Source organism: Rousettus aegyptiacus, unplaced genomic scaffold, assembly GCF_014176215.1.
Source record: "Rousettus aegyptiacus isolate mRouAeg1 unplaced genomic scaffold, mRouAeg1.p scaffold_m13_p_18, whole genome shotgun sequence".
Taxonomy (NCBI): Eukaryota; Metazoa; Chordata; class Mammalia; order Chiroptera; family Pteropodidae; genus Rousettus; species Rousettus aegyptiacus.
Window position 1 is genome coordinate 1,680,569 of NW_023416293.1, and position 21,281 is coordinate 1,701,849.

General features: G+C 45.6%; 1 protein-coding gene across 2 annotated transcripts in view; it reads left to right on the top strand.

Moving 5' to 3' along the window:
- The window catches only part of DESI2 (desumoylating isopeptidase 2), a 39,264-nt gene extending 27,560 nt beyond the window's left edge, over positions 1-11,704 (top strand). The window contains exons 3-5 of one of the 2 annotated variants that reach the window (XM_016151265.2): positions 56-149; positions 1,606-1,747; positions 8,394-11,704. In XM_016151265.2, the coding sequence (XP_016006751.1) occupies positions 56-149; positions 1,606-1,747; positions 8,394-8,627 (470 nt within the window). In that variant the 3' untranslated portion in view covers positions 8,628-11,704. The remainder of the gene's footprint in view (positions 1-55; positions 150-1,605; positions 1,748-8,393) is intronic. The other variant, XM_016151267.2, reaches the window with a different exon arrangement.
- Positions 11,705-21,281: the final 9,577 nt, after the last annotated feature.

Below are 21,281 nucleotides of genomic sequence, written 5' to 3' on the forward strand. Positions count from 1 at the left end.
TTCTGGTTAAGTTTTGTGTGATAAATACTAAAAATCATGAGTTTTCTCTTTTCAGAATTTGCTTATGGTGGCCATCCTTACCCCTTTTCTGGAATATTTGAAATTTCCCCAGGAAATGCTTCTGAACTAGGAGAAACATTTAAATTTAAGTAAGTAGGGAGGATAATTTTTATTACACTGTTTTAGATGCCAGAGCTTATTTTCAGACATACAGAATTCATTCTATAGATTAAAATCCAGGAAATTAAAATGTGTCTTTTAACATTGCTTTAGTTGCTGACATTTTATTTTAAATCAGATCTAAGTGGTTGTGTAAAGATGGGAATCAGCCAAATCAAATGCCTGAAATAACCTAGTCTGTTGCTTTTACCGAGGACCTGTTTACGTTATTCTGTCTCAAGTTCTGCTTTAGAAAACGTTCATGTCTAATGATTGCTTCCGTTGAGTCTCCTGTTTGGAGTGAGGTGGACGAAAGTTTTATTGTGACCTACCTAACACTATTAAAAAGCTCTTCATTTGCCCAGTGAAAGGGGTACTGTTTATAAATCTCAAAGAATTAGATAGTTGATTACTCAGAAAACTGTCTTAAAGTACATGTATTCCTTGTAGTGATAAACCCAAAATATGTGGGTATTGAGTGCATGGGGAGCCTTATGAGTAGCAAACAGCACTGGAAATCTGAATGCCAGTCATCAAAGTTCCATTCCTTGATTAAGGTTTGTATTTAACAGGATGTTTGGAACATACATCAGTGATATTTTAGTTTCAAGGAAAGTTAAAGAAACTTCTGGGCCTATAATAGGTGCCAAATGAAAAATAGTGAATGAGGTTGTCACATTGAAATTCAGTGTAGGGCGACACACGTTTATCACTACTGTGTCCGTGGTTCTTTTGGCCCACGCTGAATAGAAACACGTACCCCAGGGCCTGTAATGCCCTCCTGAACCTCTTCTCCGGGGCTCCCTGTCGGCAAGACTGCTAGATAAGGTTTCCTAAGTGTTCTCAGCTCTCTTGGACGCCTTACTCGTATCCGACTAAAAGTCCACCTTCTATTGAATGATGTCTGTTGCATTTCCAGAGCAGTAGTTAGGGTGAGGGGTTGGTTTGGGTTGGGTTGGGGTTTTTTCTTGGTTTTATAGTGTTAAAAAAAAAAAATGTCGTTTGGCAGTTCATCTCACTGCAACACAATAGCAGATAAATTAAAAGATTATTTCCGAAGGAGAATTTGGCCAGCCACCTGATGGCGTGTGTAATTAGGCAGGAATATTTGCAGCCTGTATCTGGTTCTCTAATAATAGAACTATTTATACAATAGTTGTAAAAATAACTCTGATATTACATTTTTAGCATAATGACATTTTATAAAGAAAATGTCTTATTTTGTATTTATATTATTCAGAAGTAGTGCAGAAAAGTGGAAATTAACTGAAATTTTTTAAGTATCTCATTTACCTTTAATATTATTACGTTAACCTCGCTTTGTTACATCAATTATGATATTCCGAGAAATAAACAAATCATTCAGCATGCTTTTTAGAAATACCTAAAACTCACACAGCTATGTTTTTTTTTTCTTTCTTTTTTTTCTTCTTTGTGTTCTTTAAGAGAAGCTGTTGTTTTAGGGAGCACTGACTTCCTAGAAGATGATATAGAAAAAATTCTAGAAGAACTGGGAAAGGAATACAAAGGCAACGCCTATCATTTGATGCACAAAAACTGCAATCACTTTTCCTCAGCTTTATCAGAGGTAAGTTAAATTTTGTGCTAAAAGTTCTTCAAATAAATGACATTTCTTTACCTGTCGTATAAAATGTGGTATTATGTTTCTCTCTCTTGCTTGAATAACCTTTCTAGCGTTGGTGACTTTAGAGTCCGCACAGCTTTAAACTGTAATCACATTCTTGGCTCTGCAGTGGGTAGAGAGTTAGTACAAATAATTGTCTCTCTTATTCTAATTCATTTTATTACAATCTGAAACTTCCACTTTAAAAAAAGTTAATGCCCAAGAGACTTTTGCTTCTTAGACACTAAGATTTCATTTTTCCTAAATTTTAGTTGCCAGCTTGAATTTTTTCCTGGCTCTTACTTATTAATAAGTAATCCATTTCTCCTATCTCGAAATTTTATTTCGCCAACTTATCACACAGACACTTTTTTGCCTTCCTGATTCTTGAATCCCAGGCAAAAGACCAAAACTAGATCAAAATTATAGAACCTTCAAAAAAGAAAACGGAAGAAAGCAAAAAATTATCGGATAAGGTCTAGAGAATTAAATCGTGCTTGAAAGAACTCCCCCGCTGTCTTTGAGCACCTGGCTGCAGTGGCGGCATCAGGTACCACAGAAATGACGAAAGGTGACAAGGAGCGTGTGGGCTGCTGTTTCAGGGGCCTCCTCTGCAGGGTGCTCAGCCGCCTGGCCCTTTTCACTTCCCTCATGGCTTCCACACGGACCTTTCAGACAGGGCGAGAGGGGACCACCGGTGTGCTTCGCACAGTTACACTTCGAGGATCAGCAGCATCAGCATCACATAGGAGTTTGCGAGACGCATTGTCTCCGCCTCACCACTGATACACTGACCCCGAGTCTTCAGTCTGACGTGCTCCCCAGACGCTTCATGGGAACATGAGGGTGGGAGAAGCAGCGCCAGTCTCGGGGATGCAGGTACCGGTTGACTTTCAAGGAAGAGGGAAGATGGTTCCGAGCTTTCTTGAACCTAGACGTGACATCTGTAGGGGACACATTCAGAGATCCATAGAATGCTGAAATCGTCAGAGACGTCAGACAGCATCTAATCCAGTCACCTCATCCTACAGCCAGGCAGCGGGCCCTGGTTAGAGAACTGATTCGTCAGAGATTGTTGTGGAGAGCTCAGGTTAGACCCCGACTAAGTCCAGGGCTTGTGTTATACTTTCTCATTACTTCCTCTAGCTTCGATTTATTCTCTCCCCCAGATAAATTAATAGCTTTACTGAGCATCTCTAACACCACCTCAGCCCTGGTCTAACCCTGAAACCACGTCATATTTGGGAGTCCAAAGAGCAGTTATGATGTCCCTGGAGCTGTCTTTTTAGGTCACAGTCTTCGTGCCATCCCCGTACGAAACTCAGTAGTTACGTGACTTAGCAGCTCACTAGTGACAGGCGCGATGAGCACTCTGGACAGCGAGGCACACGGGGAGCTATTTTAGTAAACCCCACGTAATCAAGGCAAAAATAGAATGATTGGCACTTTCATGTTAATGAATCCGGTGCGGTTCTATATCTTTGAGGACAGAGTTTGCAGATACATAATACCAGTTGCAGATAAACCAAGTCATAGTTAATTATAGATTGTTGATATATGTACTGTGTTCAGCATTCTAAAATTTCTAAGAATTATCATCATTTAACATCATAGTTATCAGTTCAGATGCTTCCTCTACAACAAGAATTTTGTACAGGCCTGCAGGCCAATGACGGTTTTAACATTCGAAATGGTGGAGACCAAACGTGAAAAGGAATCGGTGCAGTGCGCGGGTAAATGCCGTGAGGCTCAGCCTCCGAGCCTGGGCAGCGAGCGTGACGGCAGCGCGGTGCTCCCTGTCCACACACCAGCTTGGCCGCAGCATCTGACTCGGAGCGGCCTGAACGATGACGACAGAGGAGGTCCGGGACAAGGCAGGCCCCTGCCGGCGCGGTCCGTGTCTCGGCAGCGCGTGGCATCAGCGGCCTAAGGTCTTTTCACCTCCCTGAGCCCCGCCCCCAGGACGCCGGGCCCTCCCGCAGGGACGCCGCGGCGTTTTCGCCCGCCACGTGGGGCACATCGACATCCAGAGGAAGAAGAGCGCTCGGTCTCTCCCTCAGTGCCCAGAGGAACAGCGAGACATTTTTCCGGAGCCTTCTGCCCTTTCCAAAATGGCCCAAACTGGGTCCAGTGCCATTTCCAAACCAGTCACTGGCAAGAAGATTGGCAACACCATTTCTAAAGGCCACTGGTCCAAGTACCTTCTGGAAGTTAATAGTTAAGTGGAAAATTCAAGATGTGTAAAAGTAGAGAGAATAGTATAATGAGCCCCTGTATTCCTATCACTTAGCTTCAGAAGTTATTATTTCATGGCTAATCAGGTTTCACCCAAAGTACCCACTTAAAAATGCCACTCTCGTCCCTCGGTTACTTTGAAACAAATCCCAGGTATAATTTCATTCCATTTGTAAACACTTTGTTGCTCTGACGATAAGGATTCTTTTTAACATAACTGCAACACGTTATCACACCTAAAAAGATTAACATTCATTCCTTGATATTATCCCAGTATACAATGTCGAAATTCCCCCGTTGTGGTAATTTTTTAACTGTTTGAATCAGGATCTAAATAAGGGTCGTGCCGTGAGGTATAAGCCACATAGGAGGGGCAAGGTATATGTTTGATTCTTTCCCTTTGCTTAGTAGTCGTCAAAAACCGGGTTGCTTCCCGTGCTGTTTGGAAGAGTCTCACCGCAGCAGCAGACCTCGGGCTGCCACGCAGAAGGGGCTGCTTGCGAGGCTGGTGCGTGTGTCCCACTTCAGAACTGGCCTTCAGTGGGAAGTGCGGTGGACCCTCGAACATGCAGGTTTGGACAGCGCAGGCCAATTAAAAACCTCCAGTGGGAGCAGTTCCGAGCCGAGTTAAAGGGTCAGCTGTACTTAGAAACCTTAATCCGAGCATCATGGTTGCTCACCACTACTGAGTTGGTGGTGGTTTCTAGATTTTTTTTCCTGTGGACAGAGCTAGGACTTTTTTTATTTTTTATTTTTTACAGGTTCATTGCGGTATTTCTACTTCAAATTCAAGCCTCAGGGTTTTTCCTTAACCTCCTCGATAGTATATCTAGATCTTCTCTGTCCCAGATATAAAATCTCAAGTTCTCAGCAGCAACATAATTGCTCATTTGTTGGATCCCTCTGTACCTAAAACAGCCCTAGAACGATCGTGTCAGCACGACCACCAACAGTGTGATGACTGGACAGGGGGCAGCTTTTTGCAGCTCTTACTGTCTTTAGAGTATCATTCAGTAGCGGTAGCAGCGTTTTACAGTTAATTGGGGTAATTTGTTTCTGTGTGGTTTTACCACCAACTTTGTTTCATTTAGCCCTTTTTTTTTGGTTGAGGGAGGTTGCTTTTTTGTTTAATTTAGTGTTATAAAATTTTCCTAAAGTTCCAGAGTCAAATCTAAAGTAAACAATGTATTCATAGATGTCTGGCTTCTAGATGTCCCCGCTCCTCTACCCTTCTTCCTGGGCCTCTAGAACCGTAAAAGGGAGAAACAAGTTGTCTTCAGGCACGGTTTCTGATCGTTGTAGGGCAGCCACAGAGCGCCAGTACAGATGCCGGTCCCTGGAGGTGGGTGCTGCTGTAACAAACACCTAAAGATGTGGACGTGGCTTTGGAATGGGCTCCTAGGTAAAGGCTGGATCAATGGTGAGGAGTTTGATAGAAAAAGCCTAGATTTCCTTCAACAGACTATTAGTAGAAATTTAGATATTAAAGGTACTGCTGCTGTGGGCTCAGAAGAAAATGAGGAATGTGTTAATGGAAACTGGAGGAAAGAGAATCTTTGTTATATAGGGGGCAGAAATCTTAGCGGATTTATCCTTTAGTTATGCGGAAAGCAGAACTAAGCAATAAACTTGGACATTTAGCTAAAGGTATTTCTAAGCGAAGTGCTAGTGTGGTTTCTTCTTGCTGTTTATAGTAAAATACAAGAAAGATAACTTGGGGGGAGAACTGTTAAGCAAAAAAGGAATCAGCACTTGATGATTTTTTTAATTTCTCAGCCTATCCAGATTGCAGAAGATGCTAAAATTAGGGGTTTTACTGTTAAGAAACCATAAGGTAGAGAAAAAGCTAAGGGTATGACTGGATAACCTTTTGCTGCTGCCACTGCTAAAGAGATTAAACATGGGATTGATGGATCCTCTCCACCACCTCAGCAGAAACAAGGAGTAGAGATGGACTTTCCAGGAAAGACCTATGGAGGAACCTCTTGTCTAATAGAGTAAAAAATCCCAGGACATACATGGGAGACTCACAGTGTTTTTGAGGATGTTGTATTAGCAGAAACTGTGCCCGCTTAAACTGAAAGGGACAGAGAGGACAAAATGAAAGTGGCTCTTGGACTCTCAAAATTCTACAGGTAGGAAATAGTCAGAAAGAAAGGATAGTGTCAGGGACCCAGAAGACAGAACTGAGGGTCACCCAGGTTAATGCCAGGCCTTGAACCGAGTGGAGGCTGCCCGGTCAGAGTTCAGAATTGCTCAGTTAGTGATCTCTTCCGCGCGCTCCTCTTTGGAACAGACGTGTCTGTAACTCATTCCACCATCGCATTCTGGGAGCCCCCCGCATGTGCCTCGCTCCGGTTTGCTTTTTTCACTCACATTATATCCTGGAGTTCATTCGGTAGCAGTATGTAGGGATAGTTCTCATTTCTTTTCACAGCTGAATAGTCCTCATGTGGATGTACCAAATTTTAATCACCAGTTTCCTATTAATGACATTTGGGTTATTTTTAGTTTTTTGCTGTTATAAAAAGTGCCGCGATGAATAACTATGCATACCGCTTTTCATGTTTTTGCCTGTGTGTCTCTGGGGTGGATTCCTGGAAGAGGGGTCACCGGGGCAAAGCTTAAATGAAAAGCCATGTTATGTTCATGCATAAACCAAATATTTTTTTACCACTGCCCACAGTAAGAAGTACATTTTACATTATGACCCAATATACGCACATAGGTAACATAACCAAGTCAGCTGTCACAGTTACACTACTATCTACAATCTATTTTATTTTTAAAATTCAACTTACAATGCAGAATGACCTACTAATGGATCATGACTCAAAAGTTTAAAAGACACTGACTTGCCCAAAGATCGGCACACTCTTTCCAAACGGGCCAGATAGTATTTCAGGCTTGCAGATTATTCGTGGACTGGACTCTGCCTCTGCCATCGTAGGCCAGAGACCATAGATGATGCATAAATAGGCGTGGTTGAGTTCCAGTAAAATATTACCTGTAGAAACAGGAGGTTTATGGTTTACAGAACTGTGTTAGGCTATTCAGCTTCCACCCCCGGGGGCTGGGTGAAGTCAGCTTCCCTGGCAGCACATGGCTGTGTGGAAGAAGGTCGGCCACCGAGCGAAATAAGGACTTGGGAAGTAGAGTGAAGGACATGCCTTCGGAATATCTATTACATTACCCTACATGTTCCTCGTCGCCGCTTCGGTGGTTAACTTTCATCTGTGCGAATAGCCCTAAGTGTGTCTTGGGTGTAAAATATAATACTTGTTTGTGTTCTTTAGAGTAGGCAGATGGGAATGGTATCTCATATAAGGCGAATAATCATTAAGGCATAAGGCTAGACCTTTAGAAAGTTGCATTGCTTAATTACAGATGTCACCTTATTTACATATTAGCTAATTTGGGGACATAAGATACTTCAAAACCTCTTTCCTAAGTCATCAACTAAGATAGATGGTACTTCCGGACCCTCTGATCCTAATTTTTGACTTACTTAGAGATAAAAATGCCACAGGGACAGTGGAGTGTGGACTGAGTTAAGCCCAGTTGTCTATAGAAGGGAAGGAGGGTGACAAGGAGCAAAGCTGCCCATAAAGGGCCTGGTTCTCACTGTCTGATGGGAGGAGGCGGGGCCCAGACACCCAGGACAAGAGAAGCGGAGGACGAGGGAGAATGGCTGTGGCGGGTCATCATCAGCTGGGAGGGGCCCTCCTGCCCCCATCCCCACCTCTGCTGTCCCTTGTGGAGACGGCTCACCAAAGCTCAGCCAGGCTTCCCGCCTTGCTCTGGCCACAGTCCCTTTCCACAGTGTCAGAGCCAGGTCACCACCTGGGGAGGTACTTCTTTCTGGACTAGCGTGAGCTTCTTGGGAAAAGTGGGTTAAGGACAGAAACGAAGGGATAAAATGCAGACCAGGAAAAGCTGAGTGATGGACGCTGGAGGGAAGTAGGAGACTCCTCGGAGAGAATGACATCTGAGATTGATGCTCCACCTGCCGGGAGCTCCCGTTACTCTAATCAGACCTCATATTAACAAGAGTCTTGTCTTCTGTGTTGTTCAAAGTACTTCATGTGTCTCAAAGCAGTTGCAAGGATCAAAGGAAGCAAGCCAAATCGAATTAGCTCAGTTTTACAGATGTGAAAAGTAAGCGACTTGACAGGCTTCTTCAGAAAGGAAGGCGGGCGGCTGTCAGTAGGGACCCCAGGCTCCCGCGCTAAGGAGCTGTTTGTTTTCAAAGGCCTGGGTCGCATCGCCAAAGGCGAGGTCGCAGTGGCTCTCCTGACCGTCCCGCCCTCCCCGCTCCTCGGCAGTGAGCCAGATGGCCTCCACCTCTTCACTAACCACACTCTCTCTCCTCCAGATTCTTTGCGGGAAAGAGATTCCTCGCTGGATCAATCGACTTGCCTACTTCAGCTCCTGCATCCCCTTCCTACAGAGTTGCCTCCCCAAGGAGTGGCTCACGCCCGCAGCCCTGCAGTCCAGCGTCAGCCAGGAGCTCCAGGACGAGCTCGAGGAGGCGGAGGACGCCGTCGCCTCCGCTTCCATGGCAAGCGCAGCAGCAGGCCCCCGGCCCGGGCGCCACACCAAACTATAAATGTCTCCAAAGCCGCACCTTCAGAACTGTCTCTGGCAGTTGAATATCACTGGAGGAAAGTAAAAGAGTAAGCGTCCTTTGGATGTTTTGTATGCAAAGATGGCTCTCCCCCAAGTCCCGGTTTTTCAGCTCAGGATTATATTTGTAATCAAATCACTTGGCGCAGGAGGGAGAACTTCGTATGAAGCTGCCCTCTGTTTTTTTTACCCACTTGTAAATTTGGATTTACTTCTTCTGTTTTATACAAGCTCTGTTAAGTTATGTTTACAGTATTTTGTATCGCTGTTTACAAATCTTGCATGGACTCCTGCCACCGTGAGAGAAGAAAATCTTCATGTCTTCAGAGATTAGGCAGGTAACCTTCGTACACTTCTGACAAATTCTAGGCACACAGAAAGGTACTCACACAACCGTAGTCCCATTACCTGCTTCAGATCGTCTTTTAGGTCAGCGTTCACCTCTGTTGCGGTGTTGGCGCAGGACGCGGAGAGGTCAAGGAGCACACGCAGCCCTGAGGGCTTGGAGCCTCGTCTGCGGGAGAGCTGGCCGGACCTCGGGCCCGGTTCCTCTGAGCACCCCGCCTCGGCCCGCTCGGAGTGGCCCCTCCGAGGACTTCATCGAGTGTTTGCCGTCATCCCGGTTGTCCGTCCACCTAGGCAGGGTGGCACATAATTGTATCCGTCTGGCTTCCATGCCTCTGATTCTGTAATTAAGATGTTTTTCGTTATATTTTTGCTAGTAACTGACAAGAGGTTTTGCACATGTGTTGGGGGGGGGGCTTCATTTTTATTTTACTACATATCGATATCCTCCCTGCACAGGATCTTATTGATGAGGTAGGAATACCCTAACTGGTAGCCTTCCGAATAGCGGTGCGAGTTGACTTTCAACTGCTCTTCATTCTTCAGGCCGCCTTTTATACTAGACCTTAGAAACTAGTTAGAATAACACTCCAAAAAGGTAATTCTTTGATACTTCACACGTTTTATGTACCGTATGAGTGTTTTGAGTTTATTAGTTTGTTTTGGGAGTAGTTTCACCTCACAATAGAGAGCCTGGTCTCATCGACCTCTTATTTAAGAATCACGTTTGTGCATCCTAGAATCCATCTTTTTCTCTTCTCTCAAATGTATGTCTCGTGTAACACGCTCTGAGGATGAAATAGCAGAGGTAGTCGCTTCGTTCGCAAGGCAGCGGTCTGCTCACGTCCACTCCTAGTTTGACCCTGGGATGTAAGAGCCAAGTCATTACATGTCACATTCAATTTTTCTGCCTTAAGAATGACCGTCCTACGTAAAATACTGGATGCAGCGTATAAGTTATCGAAGGCAGTGACTTCAGCTTTATATATACTGTTAGTTTGAAAGTCACCTACTTTTATTTAAACTTCTAAATAGCTATTTCTCTTTGTAAAGATAAGTATCTTTTAGTAAACTACATTTTTTACCTTTTCCATAAGCTGATTTTCATTTTATCAACTTAAGTGTACCCTGTTCATAGGGAAAGTAAACCTTGAGTTACAAGCACTGACCTGAGGAAAAGTAAGCCACTTAACTAATTTACGCTTGACTGTTCTCTTTCTGGAGAGGAAGGCGTTCACAGGTTACTCTCAGAGCGTTAGTGGGGGCAGAGCGCTTGTTTGAAGAGACTGACAGAAGAATAAATGACCTTCATGAAAACGGGACTTGGTTCGGGTCTCAGAGTGAGATCAAGAATAGAACACTAAGGCTCTAGCAGTGAATTTGCTCGCTCAGGAGCCTTATCAACAAAACCCAGGTTAGTGGAAACTGTTTGATGTAGGTTTTTTTTTTTTTTTTTAATCATGCGGTAGGTCCAGTTTTTTCTCATGCATCCAGATGCACACGACTTAAAGCTGGGCTGCTGGCACGTAAGGAGTGGCCATCCGTTAGGAACGTCTTGGTGCAAAGCCAAGAACATCCGAGCTGTGCTTTCCCAGATTCCAGCACCTCAGCACACAAACGATGCATTGTTATTTTGTTGTGTTGACTTCGATCTGCAGCGTTTGGAGTTTTGAAACAGTGTGAAGGGTCCTAGTAGAAATAAGTCGTGGCCTGTGGCCAATGATCATATTAAAAGCAGATAAAATTCTGGAAGTGAGATTGCTTAAGGTTGAGAAATAAAGAAATTTAGATAATTTCATTTGACTCTCTACAGTTCAGAATTAAGAATGGATTTAATTAACTAGCATTTAGCTAGCTTTTCCTTGCCGTTAGAGGCAAAGACTCTTGTTTTCAATCTGATACCTGTTAGGAAAATTTCGATATAGAAATCCAGTCTTTGAGATACACGTGACGTGCTGGAGTCAGATACTCTCTTTGTAGCCGCAACCGAGTGAATGAAGCCTGTTTCTCATGGGTTGCACAGTAATAGAGCATTAGAGGGTCAGAAGCTGCTGGTGTCTACCCCGTTTGTTTTAAATGCTCTTGGGTTTTTTTCTCAACCCTATAAGGGGGCGCCCGCTTTGGGAAGAGCGGCCTGTGAGCTGGAGGCCGCGGGGACGCGGTGGAGCGCGCGGTCCCTCCAGCCGCTGGCCCGACCCGCAGCAAGGGCGCGAGTTACCTTCACCAGCATTTGTGCAGCGCAGGGAATTCTGGTCTCGCCCGAGCGATGGCGTCGCGTGCGTGCGGGGCCAGCGCGCCAGGCAGCGGCGGGGCTTCCTTCCATCGCCGTGACACGGGTCGAAGCGCATCCACTGCTTCAGGGTTCTGACCCGTGCGCCGTCTCGCGGCCCCGTTTCCGTGCGATTCTCTGGTTCCCGCGCGTGCCGTCCTCCCTCCCAGCGTGGTTTCCGAGCGCAGCGCCGTCGCTAGACTGTCATCGCCTACGCAGTCGGCACACGTGCGCCCTCACCGCTCGAAAGGTGTCCCAGCTGTTAAAGAATCTTCATGAACCTGGAGATGATTTCTTGTGAAGTCGAATGCAACTGTACTGTCATTCATAGTGTTTATATAAAAAATACCAGGAATCTTCACTTTTGCTACCTTGGAATAGCCTTGGGCTATCATGTTATCAACATTGAAATACATCGATTTATTAAAAACTACTTTTATAAGAAATACTTTCTAGTGCTTTCTCACCTCCAGGAGATGACGACTGTTACGTGTTTGTGTCGGGGGTGGGAGGTCACTTTTAAAACCCCAGACTCCGTCTGCTCTGCAGAGACGTGGCCAGCCCCGCCCCATTGTGGGTTCAACTGTGCTTTTCTCCCATGAATAATTCTTGAGTTCAAGTCTAAGGGCCAACTCCTTAGCTGCCCAGGAGAGCATAACCACACCCCGTCACAGGCAGCAGGTGCCAGCCCCAGCTTCTGGGGAATGGAGGTGAGGCTGGGAAAAGAGAAAATGCCCTCTCCTCCCCACCAGCGGTGTGGGGGAGACCTGCAGAGGGAAAGCCCCCCCTCCCATGTGTCACGCGCCCCCACCTGGCAGCATCCAGCGCTCAGGAGCTTGGGTGACCTGCCTCGCTTCCCACAAACCGGAGCACCTAGCCCAGTAGTATTTCCCCCTTACTGATTTAAAAACTCTCGAATTAATTATGGTTAAAAAAAATAGTGGTCTCTTGCGGTCTGTCAGCTCCTGCTCGCTCTCTGCTAAGTAGGAATGATCTGTTCTCGCCTCGAGGACAGGAACCAAAGGGGACTCTTTCCCACCCTGCCCTTATAAATGGGTTCCTAACAGGCAAGTTGGTCACAGACTCTAATCTGGTAAAGCAGCCGGTCTTGCATGTAGAAAGGGTGACAGATATACCTAGGGACAATGGTCTCCCCCTCCCCCCATTATTTGCTCCTAAAGTTCACCTTATCATCCAAATATTGAGTGACCTTCTAAGTTTGCAAAAGTAGGTGCTAATAAAGACTAATGCTTCATGCTATGCGTCTCAAGAAGTAAATTAATGGGCAGCTCCTTATTTCCTTACGGATTCTGAACTCGGAGACCTGCCGAGGCCTCTCCAAGCCACCTTGGCCCTTCCTCAAACGAAAAAGCCAAAGAGGGTCATGCCTTGAGCCTGCACTGGGAACTGTGAATAGCTTCCTTCTTGTCAAGGCCACGGGGACCCTAAAGAAGGGCCCCAGCTCAACTTGACCGGGGAAGCTGGACGGGCACAGCTGTGCCCTGCAGCCCTGCCCTGACTGGGCAGGCTTCGCGGGTCCCGGTGAGAATGCTCCCCTCCCGTGCTGATGGGGGGAGTGGAGCCATGTTCCCTGAGCTCCTCCCTGACACCTAACCCCCTTGGGAACAATTGCCAGGTTCTACCTAACTCTCCTGCCCATTTAGCAGGCCTCAGGGGAGCCATCGGCTGCCAGGCCATTTCCTTCCCCCGCCCCCCTCACTCCCAGTGATCAGTGGGACTTGGTGCCTGGGCAAGCCGTTCTGGGGGAGCTCCATGTCTCAACAGACTGCGAACTCAGACACGAAGTTACCAAACTCACTAAACCAGACCCCTAGAGGAGGGGCGGGAAGGGGTCTGCGCTGGAAAAGGCACATGCATTAGACAAGGCACTGAAAAAACTCAGTCAAAGAAAAAAATCCAGTCTACCTAGGACCCTCTGTCTGGGTGGCCGTTTACTATGCATGCAGAGAGGAACTGGGATTTGCAGATCACAAAACTGGAATAAAAGAATACGGGAACCGGGGTTGCCAGACGCGGCCCTGAGCAAAGACAGAACTTTCATGCCGCCTCTGCCACCTGGGTCAGCGGCACCACAGAGGGGCCCTGGCAATGGCCCCTGGCAAGCCGCGGATAATCCATGCGAAGCCAGTGTCCCCGCACATAAAGAATGGCCGTCACCTTCAGTCTGGAGAGACTGTGTTTTGTGGAGAAGACAAAGGAGAAAAGGGAAATCCTCTTGTTGTGCCCTGCCGTGCGCCCCCCCCCCCCGCCCCCCGCCCCGCCCCCCCCCCCCCCCCCCCCCCCCCCCCGCAGCCTGTGACATTCCCGCTTTTTGCAAAGACAGTCGGAGGTTATTGGCCGTAAGCCACCCAGTGGCCTAGGGAAAACCCGTGTGTGAACCTAGCCAATTGAAAATCTGCTCTTTCTATTCGAGCGTTTTCTGAACTGGAAAATCCCAGGCCGCCCCAAACCCACCGCATCAGAACCCGCGTTTCACTAGATCCCCGGATGATTCACGCGGACATTAAAGTTTAAGCATCTCTGCTCTGCGCAGCTGAACTCGGTTCCGGGTGGTTCAAGCCGCTTCTGCCTCGGGAGGGACAGTTTCCTAGCCGAGGTGGCCTCCGGCCGCCTGGGCACACGGATGTCGAGAGGACCTGGTGTTTGGTCCCCCTCTGAAATTCAACGGACTGTGGAATGATTTTCTGAATTTTTTCACAGTTTTACTGAATCAATCACGGAACACTCCAGCAAACGTGAAGCGTGAACTTGACCCCTCTGGAGGTGTTACAGGTAGTTTCCTCGGAGCCCCCGATCCATGCACAGGGGAGTTCGGACCGGTGTTCGGGTTGACTGTCTGCTTCACGTGGGGGACCGTCAGGGCCTCATGCCGGTTGCACGGCCAGCCCGGACTAAGTACTTCAGTGAGCACCGAAGTCCCGGGAGATCCAGCGCCAAATCCTCGTCCCCAGCTCCCCCCGGGCCAGGCCCCCCACCTACCCCGACTAGTCCCTCTTCGGCTGTGCCCTGCAGAACCCCCAGTCTATGCCAGGCGAGTGAGTACCCCAGTGGCCTTCACTTTTTCAGATGTTTCTTGGCCCCTCGACTTCATCTGAAACCGGGCTTTCCCCCGCGGGTGCTCTGTCCGCATCTCCCACTGTCACTCCTAGATAATGTCGCCAAACTTCCGGTCCCGCCGGAACCCATGCTGTCCAGTCCTCCCAGCGGCTTCCTCATTGCCATCATCTGCTCCCCTTCCTCCCGCTCTGTCTTCCTCTACCCCCTTTCCTGTCATCATGCTCAGTGATGTCACATGACCCGTCTGGTCCCCTAGCCCGGTGTGTCTCCCCCGGGGGCTCTGTTGCCATTTGAAGAGGCGCATACCTTGTGCTAAGACAGTCCTGCCATTACGAGATGTGGCATCCCTACGCCCTGACCATTAATCACCAGTATTTTTACCCCGGCACAGTCATTGCCATATCAAATGTCCCCACACTTTTTGTCCCCTGTCCTGGGTTGAGAACCACGGTCAGTGAGTGACTCAGCCTCTTGATCTGCCACGTACCAGTAACTGCTAACATCTTCATTCGAAACATCTCCCACTCACCCCTCAGCCCACCCGCGTACCCCACACTACAGTGAGCCTTTGACCTAACCAAGATCCCAAAGCCATTAAGCCTTGCACCTGTTGGACTAATCGCCTCCCTCTTCCATCTTTCTCTTTCTTCTCACCCAGCCTAAATTCCGCGCTCAGTAATTCAATCATCTCCTCTCACAGCCCTCCACATCCGTGCCCCTTTCTGCCTTCATGATCGCGGCCTGGCAAACCCAGCCCTGTTCGGACCAGACTCCTCTGTCTCTGCGCCTCACCAGCTGAATGTCGCTGAGCAAAATCACTCAGCTGGGCTAACGGGGTTGACCTCAACGTTCCTGCCCACAAACCTCAGACAGCCGACGCAACGGCTTACTACGGTTCCCCTGTGAGTCTGCCTTCCCACATCCTGGGTGACACTTCATACCTGCCCTCTGTTCAAGTTCTCTGCATGTTTTCCCACACACGTTTCCGTTGAGAACTTCACTATATACGTCACCGAAAACATAGGTACAACTTAGCCAATTGGCCTCTATTAGGGGGGAAAAAACCAGCTCTCTCTCCTCTATTTCTCCTTTCCTTTCACACGGAACACTTCGCTTCTGGCCCTTCTGGCCACCAAATGGGTGGGCCTTTTCCCCACACCAAGCGATTCTTCGTGAAACCAGTTGGGTGTCCCAACTCCCTGGAGAGAGCGTCAGAGCTCAGAGTCAGGCCTCAGTCCCGGGACACGGCAGCCCACTCCGCATGCTAATCTTAGCAGTAGGTCTCCAGGTCACCCACAACTCCTGTCCAACTTAGCTGGAAATCAGGGTTTCCCATGATTCCCTGCTCAGGTTCAATTAATTTGCTAGAGCGGCTCAGAGGATTCAGGAACACACATTTACCAGGTTATTAAAGGGCGTGATGGAGGATGTAGCTGATGAGAACAGCCAGATGCAGACACACTGGGTGGGGTCCGGGAGGGTCTTGAGCACAGGAGCGTCTGTCCCCGTGGAGTTGGGGTGTGTCACCCTCCCGGTTCGGGCATGTGTTTACCCACCTGGAAGCCCCTGAACCCTGTACTATTGTGATTGTATTGAGCCTTCCTCGCCCAGACATATTCAATTGTTAACTCCGTTTCCAGCCCCTCTTCCCTCTCTGAAGGGTTGGAGGGTGGGGGGAGGGGGTTGCCGCCCTGAAAATTCCAGGCTTCTAATCCTGGCTTTTGGTCTTCCGGGTGACCAGCCCCCAGGCAGGAGCCCTCCCAGGGTTGCCTCATCCCTCAGCGGGACAAAAGATATTCCTGGCGTCTTATCACTGGGAATTTACAAGGTTTTTTGGAGCTCTGTGCCACGACCTTCAATCTCCCAATCTACAAACTCCCTTGAATTTGTACCCAGAGTCACCGTCACTTTCACAATAGAAAAAGGCTCCTACTGTCATCAAAGGCCAACTTCTCTTGTCTTTGAGTCCTACCCTCTCTCCTCTCTCAAGGACTTGCTCCCCATGACAAAAGTTTGTGTACCTTCAGGTCCCATTCACTCTCTTAAACAACATCTTTACTGTGAAATACACATACAAAAGGATAAATAAGCTGTATACACACAGTTTAAAGAACACTAAAACGAACACCTCCCTGGACACCACCCGGCTTAGAAAACAATGTGGCAGGACCTCAGAAGCTCCACTCAGCTGCCCCGCCCCATCCTCTCTGTCCATTGCAGAGAAAAATGCCTTTCCTGAGTCCATTAATCATTCTTTTGCTTTTCTTCACGGTTTTAACGCCCACATAGGCAACTCTAGACAATATGTTACTTGGTTTTTCCAAATAATTTGGTTTAAACTTTGTATAAAGGGGATCACATATGTTCTTAGATTTTTTATAATTTCTATATTACACTTTTGATGCATGCAGATTAATGTGTGTGATCATAATTCATTTTCACTGCTGTATAGTATTCTGTTGGATAAACCTACCACGATTTTATTTATCTATTTTACTTTAGGGGGACATTTCAGCTGTTTGCAGTTTACCACCATTATGAGTAATACTTTTCTGAATATTATAATGCATCTCTCCTGCAGCAGGTACAAGGATTTCTCTAGGAGCTGAAATGCAAGGTGGAAGCAAGTGTGCGTGTTCAACTTTATTAATGTAGAAAAACAACGGACTCTTCTTATTACACTTTTATTAAATCAAATCCCATTCAGCCATCTCTCCATCTGCTAATCAAACAGAACTCCACAGGCTGGTTATTTTCTTATAATGTTGCATAATGAAATTTCAGAACCGTGCCTTGAAAAATATTTCTTCATTATTAACTCAAGCAGTCAAAGAGATGACTGCTCCTACTCCCACACAGCCCTAAAAAGGATAACCCTCAATGTCACACAAGCAGCTCAAAAAAAAAAAAAACTGGTTGTTTTGGTTAAGAACTTGCGACTGGAAAAAAAAGAAAAAGAACATCTTGTTCTATGCAAAGTGGACACCGCTGTGAATATTCACCACTGTTTGCAACTCTGAGCAGCAGGGTCTTGTTGGACTCCTACGACTGTAGAAATTGTTGTCACGTCCTATGAAAATAACCACACCGTGTGAAAATAACCTCCTCCCCGCCCCCAAAAAAACAACTATATTTGGCTGCTTGTCTCACTTGATAATTCACAGACTTACGTATAATGTTGTAAATGACATCTCGGTATTCCTAAAGGTTGTAGATACTTGAAAAACTTCTCTTGCCCAGCAGAAGAGAATCGTGGCCCTTTGATCCCGCGTGCACGATGAAAAACAAAGCCCTGCTAGGTGTGTGACTGAACAAGTCATCTGGAAGTCCCTGTATCACCCTGTCAGCACTGGGTCATCAACACTGTTCTCCAGAGAGGCTGTCGCACTCCACTCCCACGGCCGGATTTTCAGACCCACCACCCCACACCCTGTCCGTGCTGGATATGATGACTCTGTAATGTTTGACAATCTGATAAGCACAAATTGGCATCTAGCTGTGCTTTCAATTTGTATTTTCCTGATTATTAATAATGTCGGGAACCCTGATATGTTTCTGAGCCATTTATGTTTTCCATGAAATGTCTGTCCTATCTTTTGCCTATTTTTCTGTTCGTTTATTTATATTTTATTTGCTGAGTAATATAGGAAATATTTACATAACCTGGCTACTATCCTTTGGCGTTCTGTTGCTACAAATAGTTTCTCCCAATATGAGACTTGTCTTTTTACTATCTTTAAGATATGCTTGATAGAGAGAAGTTTGTTTTAAAGTAGTCAAAAATAGCAATATTTTTCTCTATGGTAAATATCTTTCGTATCTTAAGAAATCCATTTCTCCCCCTAAAATGTAAAGATATTCTCCTATATTTTCTTCTAAATATTTTAATCTTTCCCTTTTGCATTTAAGTCTTTAATCCAACCAGAATTCGTTCTGTGTGTGTGTGAGGTAAGGATCCAAACTATTTTTTTCCCTGTGTGGATAACTATTTGCCCTGACAAAATCCACAATGCAAAGAGTTTCCATTTACCACTTCTCACTTACATTCTTTTCTGGTATTAACATCTTGCGTTAACGTGGCACCTTTGTGAATTGATGGACCAGTTATTACGTCATTATTGATTAAAGTCCATTTACATTAGGGTTCACTCTTGTGCTATGCAGTTCTATGGATTTTGCAAAATCCACCGTTACAGTATCAGACAGAATAGCTTCACTGCCCTAAATCTCCCATGTGCTCCACTATTCATCCTACCTCCCGACAGCCCTTCGGGACCACTGGTGTTTTTACTGTGTCTATAGTTTTACATTTTCAAGAATGTCATGCAATATGTACAGCCTTTTCAGATTTGCTTTTCACTTAGTAATACGCATGTAAGTTTCTTCCATGTCTTTTTGAGGTTGATAATGCATTTGTTTTTATCGCCGAATGATATCCATTGCACGGATACCACGGTTTGTTTAATGCGTTCACCTTTTGAGGGACATCTTGGTTGCTTCCAAGTTTTGGCCGTTAGGGATAAAGCTACCATCGACATCCGTGTGCAAGTTTTCAACTCCTGTGAGTTCATACCAAAAGAGCGCGGTTGCTGGATCGTATGGTAAAACCATATGTAGCTTTGTAAGAAACTGCCAAACGGTCCTCCAAAGTGGCTGCACCGTTTTGCATTCCCGCCAGCGAAGCGTGAGAGTTCCTGTTGCTCCACATCCTCACCAGCATTTGGTGTGGTCAGTGTTCGGCATTCTAGCAGGTGTGTAGCGGCACATCAGTGCTGCTTTAATTTGAAATTCCCTAATGATATGTGATGTTGAGCATCTTTTCACATGCTTATTTGCCATCCATGTATCTTCTTTGACGAGGTACCCATTCGGATCTTTTTGCCCACGCTTTCACTGGGCTCTTTGTTTTCTTATTGTTGAGTTTTAAGAATTCTTTGTATATTTTGGATAGCAGTTTTTTAAGAGTGTGGGTTTCTAGTGGTTTTCAATTTCTTGACAATGTTCAGCCAGGATTTCTTCAACTGCTTCCTCTGCGCCCCTCACCTCCACAATGTCACCTCTCCTTGTGAAACTCCAATTACACGCATATGTTAGCAGGCTTTGACTTTTGTCTCAAGGCTTACTGAAACTTCGCTTATTATTTTTTCAACCTATTTTTCTCTATGTGCTTTAGTGTAGTTTCTATTACCGTATGTTGGTATTGACTGTTTTTTTCCTTCTTCCGCAGTGCTTAATCTAGTATAAATCCCATTCAGAAAATTTTTCATTTAGGATTTTATATTTTTTTAATCTCTAGAAAGCTTTCATTTCTCTTCTCATTCTGTTCCTGTTTTCCTTTAAATCTTTGGGCATACCGAGTATATTTATAATAATTTTCTTAAAGTCCTTATTTGCTGATTCTATCATATCTTTCATTTATTTCTAGGGCTGTTTGTTAATCCTGGGTCTGTTCTTATTGACCGATTTTTCTTCTGGTTATGAGTCACGTTTTTCTGCTTATCGACAGGTATAATAGTTTTTGATTGGATGCTATGTATTTCAAACATTGCTGTGTGTCTGGATTTTAAAGGAGGTTGAGCTTTTTTTCTGGCTGAGAATTAAATCAGCTTGATCTTTCCAAGGCTTGTTTGTAGGTTTGGTAGGACCGGCTCATGGTAGCCTTTGCTCTACAGATGTTTTAGCCCAGCTAGTCATGCGTGCCTCTCCAGGCATCGGTATTGAATAGCCCTGGTGATTAGCAAGGCCTTTCTGGTCTGGCTGGTCAGACTGTCCTATGGGCTGTGGAAATCGTTTAGTTTAAAGCTTCCAGGTCATTCTTTGCCCACATTCATGGAGTTTCACCCACTCTTCTGTGGCTTAAGTATTCGGCAAAGTCTCAAAGGGACCCCAGGGAGATTTCTGGGTCCCTTTTTCTATCTAAACTCTCCTCTCTGGAACTCTGCCCCACAACTGGCAGCATCTTCTGCTTTCCTGAAATCCGAGCTCTATCTTCTCGCCTCGGTGACTCATGCTCTGCTTGCGACCCTTCTCCCAGACCCTTCTCCCTGCACTGTGGTCCAGAAGGTGCTTCCAAGCAGAAGGACACAGCAGTGGTAGGGGTCACCTCACTTGTCCTGTTCCCTTCTCTCAGAGATCACACTCTCGCACTTCTTTTGGTCCAAGGTCTGAAGCCCTCTGTTCCACACATTACATTTTTAGTTGTTTATGACACAGGAGACCCTGTTAGTCCATAATGGCCACAATCAAAAGTCTCTGTTCGTTTCTTAATATAACGAAATACATTAATTGATTTTCTAAGCAATTGATTTTCAACTTTGCCTTCCTTGCATACCTTACATAAACCCAACTTCCAAGTTGATCATAATATCTTGTTGGCATATTGCTAGATTTAGGATAGATACAGAGAAGTAGGTAGGTAGATAGGGACATAGCTACATAGGTAGTTAAATAGATATTCTGAGTTCCGAGTGAAGTTGGCCTGCGATTTTCCTGTCTTAAATGTTCTCGTCTGGTCAAGCTCGTGCTAGCCTTATAAAATAAATTAGAAGCAGGTTCTTCAGTCCTCTAGAAGAGTTTGTGTGAGTGGAATGATGAGTTTCTCTCTCTCAGTTCTGATGGAGTTTGGTTTGTTTGTTTTACTACATTATTGGTTTTTTTTTCCCCCCAAAGGATTAACTTTTGGTTTTATGGGTACTCTATTGTATGACTATTTTCTCTGTCATTAATTTCTGCTTTAGTTTTTATTTTTATTTCCTTTCTTCTGTTTTCTTCTGGTTTAGTATGTTATTCTCTGTTTTTCATAAATTTGTGGCTTCTTTCAGAATTCAGAATCTTCTTTTATAATTTAAACCGTATATTTTCCTCTAAGCGTTGTATCTCTCAGGTTTTATTATATAGTATCAATGATATAATTTAGTTAAGAATACCTTCTAATTTTCGATATGA